At 39.4% G+C, this 6,735-nt stretch overlaps 1 protein-coding gene across 24 annotated transcripts in view; it reads left to right on the top strand.

Annotated features, from left to right (window-relative positions):
- The first annotated feature begins 1,889 nt into the window (after positions 1-1,889).
- Positions 1,890-6,735, top strand: part of LOC118532617 (uncharacterized) — a 141,088-nt gene continuing 136,242 nt past the window's right edge. For 10 of the 24 annotated variants that reach the window (XR_013444747.1, XR_013444751.1, XR_013444753.1 and 7 more), the window contains exons 1-3: positions 1,890-2,055; positions 2,521-2,583; positions 3,026-3,230. Coding sequence is in view for 2 of the 24 variants with exons in the window: in XM_078065000.1 (XP_077921126.1) it covers positions 1,948-2,055; positions 2,521-2,583; positions 5,880-6,030 (322 nt within the window). In the remaining 22 variants the exon portion in view is untranslated. Of the gene's footprint in view, positions 2,056-2,520; positions 2,584-3,025; positions 3,231-5,879; positions 6,031-6,735 lie in introns of all 24 variants that reach the window. The other 14 variants (XR_013444737.1, XR_013444735.1, XR_013444736.1 and 11 more) reach the window with 8 other exon arrangements.

Below are 6,735 nucleotides of genomic sequence, written 5' to 3'. Positions count from 1 at the left end.
AGCCTTGAAGAGCAAATATTGTAGCCTAGCCACCAAACTCTGTCTTTGGTGTTTTCTGGAGGCATTTTTCTTGGGATCAAGGCAGGTAGACTAGAAGAAATGTGAGTGAGTAGAGGCAGGGGTTTCTACCTTTGCTGTGAATTAATAGAGCTTTTCTCCCCCTAGGTCCCCGGGTCTAGCACCTCTCAATTTGAAACACCACTCAATAAAACAGTGCATCAGGTTCCCCCCCTAAAATTGACTAGCAGCTTCAAAAGCTTTTTGTTCTACTAATGCTTCCTGCTGATTATTCATTTATACGTATTTCTTTAAAATCCAAATTGTCATTTGTTCCAGAGAGAAAAAGTCCTGGGAGTCATCAGAGCAAAACTGAAACAGGTTTCACTCAATGCTCTCCACTTTTCTACTTACCCTTAAATTGATGTAGAGAGATATTGTGTTATCTAGCTCAAAATAAATACACTTTGTAGTACAACCACATCCCCTGCAATACTCAGAATTTTTTTTTCCCTTTATCCTAGGTTGTTTGCCTGACTCTCTCCTCTCTTGGGATGAGTTATTTCTCAAGAGGTCAGGAGTTCCTTCTGCAATTGACTCCTGGTGTTTGCCCTACCAGTTTCCAAGATGTGCTCACACTTGTCTAAACCCCAGGCAATGACACACCTCAAGCTTAAACTAAGACCTCTTCATCTCACTACACAGATTACTGACAACACAGATTGGCTCCATGCAATGTTTTACACAAGAATGGCCATAAATCAAGGCCCAGAAGTTTACACAATTCTCTACGATTAACCTCTATTTGAAGGTGACAGTTATCAAAACAAAAAAAGCAAAAGTAACGATGCAAAGATATAGAATAAGCATATTCTATGCGGGTTCTTCCACAAAGCTAGAGATAACATTAGAATGGAGAGAGAAACTATACCTTTGGAAAGGGATTAGGACCGCTAAATTGTCTTTTCCATACTTAGGCAGCACAAACCTTCCCTCACTAATCTTGCACACCATTCAGGCACAATGCTTCACAAAGAAGTTTCAGCCTCATTTTTTAAACGTGTTTTGGGGGCTCACATCCAGCTAGTGTATTTTCCCTCATGGAGAGGGCCAGAAAAAGATAAACGTTTTGATAAATACAGAGGCTTCTTAAAGGAGTCAGGGCTGAGCTCAGTCAGTAGAGAAAGGAGCTTTAGGCTGGAGAACAGCATCCCAACCCCTTTATGAAGATGCTTACTATTACGGAATTAAACAAGGAAGCAACCTGTTTTGAATCCAGTTTTGTCACTGACTCACTGTATGAATTTAGGCCCAAACCCTTCCTATTTCTGTCTTCAGTTTTCCCACCTTTTCAATTAGTTGGATTAAGTAGACCTTGATCTCTAGCAGCACGGGGCTCACTGGAGCAAAAAGAATTAGGTTCTGTCCACTCTTACTAGCACTTACTAGCTGTTAACATTTACTAGCTGTTGCAGCTTTTGGAAAATTGGTTCACTTCTTCTGGGCCTTAGTTTCCTCATCTATAAAATTGGGAAAATCAGTCCCCAGCTTACCTTACAGTATTATAATATTTTGGCAAAATAACAGAACGACAGTTTTGTCATTATAAAATGCCGTACACCTGTGAGGTAACTGAAAGTCGAGGAGAACGAGAGATAACTAGAATGTAGAAAGAAGAAAGGAGTGGAGGCAAAGGTAAAAGAAATCTGGGGTGGAAAAAGAAAAAAGAAACAAAAGGAGGAAGAACGAGGCAATTTCGACGAAGATAAAGGCTGTAAGAGGAAGCGCAATCGCTCTGGAAAACTGGGGGAGGGGCCGCAGGGAAGCTGGGTCACGTTGCCGGCGGAGCCATTTCAGCATTGCACGGCGGTTGGGCGCGGACCTATTTGGCTGTGACGCCCACTCCAGGCTTTTATCGCCCTATCCCCTAGAGCTCATCTGAGCCCTAAGATGGCGGCGTTCGTACTGAGGGAAAGTACTGCCGGCGTACCAGGTGTGGAAAGCAGCCAAGGAACAAATCTGAGGAAAGTACAGAAGCTCGCCAACTTTTGTTTTGTGGTGAGTGCTGAGCTTCACATCAGCTAGAAAAGTGTCCGTTAGTAAGGCTACCCACTTCGGGATCGCGTGGCCGGCCTGAGTTGGGGGAGGAGCCGGCCTGTTCATTTTTCTCTCTCGCCTCTCTATAAAATATCGGAGAGTAATTTCTCTTTCTTTAGTCACCTTGCCACCACTGATGAAGCTAGACGGTTGCGGATATTAGCTCGTAGGAGGGATTCTGAGCCGTTTTCCTCTCATTTTTTCTCGTTTAAATGGGTTTTTATTGACACCACGCGGGCCCAAAATGAAAGATCTCGTGTCCCCAGGGCGCTTTCAGGAACAGCCTAACCTGTTGGACCTACTTTCTCTTATTTTCTCAGTGCTGTATTTCGCGTGCAAACGTTGTAGTTTTGATAAACTAATCAGTTTGTAGCATACTCATGGGCTAGAGTAAAAAAAAGTTTTTTAATGCCCTTTATATTTCAGATGAGGACCTCTGGGCATTGCAATATTAACGTTTGTTCTGGAAGCACATTGTTCTGTTCAGAGGTAGGTATGTGCGTCTGTGTACAGGTAATCTTTGGGGGAATTGTTACATTATTTTGTGGATTATTACCTTGATTTCTCACTGAGTAGGAAAAGAACTAGATTTTCCGTGTTCAAATCTCTTGGTGAAAATAAATTTATATTAAACATAACATGTTTGGGGAAGACAGTAAAAAATTTGCAGGTTTGTTTTTATGACGAGTAACTGGAAACAACCTGTATATCCATCTGTAGAATGTTTGAATAAATTGTGGGACATTCGTGTTATGAAATACTTTGCAGCTGTAGAAACAGATTTACCTCTTTACACACTTTTGATCTAGAGAATGTTAGATTGTTATGTGAGAAAAGTAAGTTGCAGATACCTAGTATGATCTTGTGTCTTTGATGGGAGGGGTGATGAGGGAATGTAAGATTAACTTTTTTTTTCTTTGTCTTTTTTGAGGGGATTTCCACATCTGTTATGAAATAAGTACTTAAGATATACAAACATATAAAGAATAACACAATGAGAGATGCAAAAAAAAAAAAAAAATAGAGTGAACCTCTGATTTATCATCCAAACGTAAAAGTAATATGTTACTATGATAGTTGAAGTTCTCCGTGTACCCATTCCTGGATTCATCTCTTTTCTTCCTTCATCCCCAGAGGTAACCATTATTTTAAACAGTGATTATATTTCCCATGCATTTTTTAAACTTTTGTGACATGTGAACCACTTCTAAGATGGGTTATTTTTTTAAATAAATTTTGAGGAGAAATCTTTAAAAGAAAAGTGAACAAAAAAGATGAATTTTTAAGTGCCTGTTACCTGGATTGCAGAAACAGGGGCCGTTTGAAGTTGAAGGCAGAATCTAATTAAAAGAAAAAAACAGGAAATAAGTGTTGGTAAGGAAGTAGAGAAATCAGAACCTTGTACATTGCTTTTGGGATATAAAATGGTGCAGCTGCTGTGGGAAATAGTTTGGCAATTTCGCTGTAGGTTAAACGTAGAATTACCATGCTTCCTTGCCAATGCTTGTTACTTCCTGTTTTTTGTTTTTTGCTTTTTTAAGAAAATTAACCATTTTAGTATGTTTGAAGTGGTATGTCATGGATTTGATTTGCGTTTTCCTAAAGACTGAATTGGGGCATGTTTCCATGTACTTGTTAGCCATTTGTATATTTTCTTTGTAGAAATGTCTATTCAGGTCCGTTGTCCATTTTTTAATTTGGGTATTTTTGTTGAGTTGTAAGAAATCTTTATATATTCTGAACTGTTACATATATGGTTTGGAAGTTTTTTTCCCATTCTGTAGGTATTTTTCACCCTTTATTTATAATGTCCTTTGGTTTGGTGTACAATTTTTTTTTTTAATTTGAAGTCCAATTTGTCTATTTTTTTCTTTTGTTGCATGTGCTTTTGGTGTCAAATCTAAGAATTTTTTTTCAAATCCAAAGTCATGAAGATTTATCTCTGTGTATTCTAAATGTTTTATGGTTTTAGCTCTTGTATTTATGTCATTGATCCATTTTTGAGTTAATTTTTGTATATGGTGTGAGGTCCAACTGCATTCTTTTACATGCACATAGCCAGTTGTCCCAGCACCATATGTTGAAGAGACTGTTCATTCCCTGTTGAATGGTCTTGGCATCCTTGTTGAAATCAATTAGCCACAGATGTATAGGTTTATTTCATGTCTTTCAAATTTATTCTGTTTGTCTCAGTATCTGTCCTTATGCTAGTACCACACTACTTTGATTACTGTAGATTGTAGTAAGTTTTAAAATTGCAAAATGTCGCTCCTCCAATTTTGTTCTTTTTCAAGGTTGTTTTGGCTTTCCGGGCCCCTTGCAATTCCATATGAATTTTAGGATCAGCTTGTCCATTTCTTTTTAAGTCATACGAAAAAAAATAAGAGGAGTTGCAAACCAAAAACACAGTAGTACTGGCTTTTATATTTATCTATGTAGTTATCTTTACCCATGTTCTTTATTTTTTCATACACTTTTGAGTTACTTTCTATTTTCCTTTGATTTTAGCCTGAAGAAGTCCCTTTGGCAGTTCTTGTAGGGTAGGTCTATTAGCAACAAATTCCCTCATATTTTCTTTATCTGCAAATGCCTTAATTTCTCCTTTCAGTTCTTTTGACAGATATATTTAAATATAATTCGCACACCGTACAGTTACCTGTTTTAACTGGGTTAAAACTGGGTTACCTGTTTAACTGGGTTAAACCCTAAACTGGTTAGGGTTCAGTAGTTTTTAATCTATGTACAGCCATCACTACATTCATTTTAGAATATTTTCATCACCCCAAGAAGTCCATGCACTTTATTAGCCATAACCCCATATCTCCTTGAACCCTATCTGCCCAGCCCTAGGCAACCACTAATCTACTTTTTTTCTCTATAGATTTTCCAGTTTTGAACATTCTGTATGAATGGAACCATATAATATGTGGTCTGTTGTGATTGGCTTCTTTTACTTAGCATAATGCTTCAACGCTCATCCATGTTGTAGCATGTATCAGTACTTCATTCTATTTGTGGCGGAATAATGTTCCGTATTATGGATATACCACATTTTGTTTATGCATTCATTCATTGATGGACATTTAGGTTGTTTCCACCTTTAGGCTATTAAGAATAATTCTGCTAAAACATTCATGTACAAATTTCTTTGTAGACATATGTTTTCATTTCTCTAGGTGTATACTTAAGTGTGTTTTTGCTGGGTCTTATGTAGCTATGTTTAATTGTTGGAGAAACAGCCCAACTCTTTTCCAAAATGGCTGCAACCATTTTACGTTCACAGCAACAGTGTATGAGGGCTCTAACTTGTCTACGTCTACATTCTCACCAACACTTGTCATTATCTGACTTCATCCAATTCTAGTCATCCTAATGGATGTGAAGTCTTATCTCATTGTAGTCGTCTTTCCCACAAGGTTAGTCCTCAGATGGTGGTCCTCAGGGAGGGGCAATTTGAATATGCCCACAATCACCCTGGGATGACTGGTTTTGTTAGGGCTGTCTTTCCCTTACCACACCCAGCAGCCAAGATCCGCTTGCTGGGAACTAATTGTTTAATTGTTTTCCATAATGCCCCGGGGCATAAACTACTTTGAAAGTTAATCCAATCAAAATGTGGGTCCTTTGAAGAAATAGTTTTTGAGATTAGTGTTTGGTATTTGTTCTGACCCTGGGTGGGCTCTTCCCAGTTGTTTTAGTCCTCAGTTCTCTCCTGCAAACTAGCTTATCTACAATTTAGCCTCTGTATCTTGAATCTGCTAATTGGCTTTTGCTTGTTTTTTTAGGAGTCCTTTAGGCTTGACCTTCTCCATGCTCTTGCAAATGAAGTCAGTCCCTGTGGGAAGAAATTAAGAGCCATCTATTTTAATGTCCGCTGCTTCCCTCAAACAAAAGCTCTGAGCCGGGTCTCTGGAGGTGGGGTAGGAACAATGGCAAGTTTCTCTTTGAGTGACAGTACTTTGTGGAGGGGAGGGTGTAGCCAGAGGTCATCTGCGTTTGCTTTTCCTCATAACCCAGGGCAGGGATGATCAGGGTCCTGGTCTTTTCCATGCCCCACACCCAATAAAGTATACATTCCACCAGTGGGGGCTGGAAGGGCTGGAACACCTGCCTCTCAACCACACTTGCTCAGGACTCAACCCTATTAACAGGCAGCTCGGGGCTGGATGAGAAACTCTCTTTCTCCTGGGAAGAAAGCCCTCTGAATGGGACCTGGGGGGGAGGGGTGGAAAGGGAGCCCTGTGTTCTTGGTTGCAGGAATCTGGAGTGGAGATTCCCCTTCCCTGAGCTGAGATGAGAGAGGGAGGGAGGCAGTGGTTTTGGTTCAGATACAGACTCATCTTTCTTAGTGAATTTTTGAAGTTGTTCTTGAATATATGTTTCTTCATTTGCCGTTTGTCCTTAGATCAGTTTCCAGAGGCTTTAAATGGCTTTTTAAAAAAAATAGTTTTCATCAGTTTCAGTGGGGAGCAGCAGGTCACTCAAGCTCCTCATACTGTCATGCCATAAGCTGATCTCTTTATTTTTGAAAGACATTTTTTATCAGATACAGATTTGTTGGTTGACAGCTTTTTTCTTTTCAGCACTTTAAATATGTCATTGCACTGCCTTCTGGCCTCCATGATGTCTGATGATGGGTTG

This window comes from Halichoerus grypus, chromosome X, assembly GCF_964656455.1.
Source record: "Halichoerus grypus chromosome X, mHalGry1.hap1.1, whole genome shotgun sequence".
NCBI classification, from domain to species: Eukaryota; Metazoa; Chordata; class Mammalia; order Carnivora; family Phocidae; genus Halichoerus; species Halichoerus grypus.
This window is presented reverse-complemented; position numbering and strand designations above follow the sequence as displayed.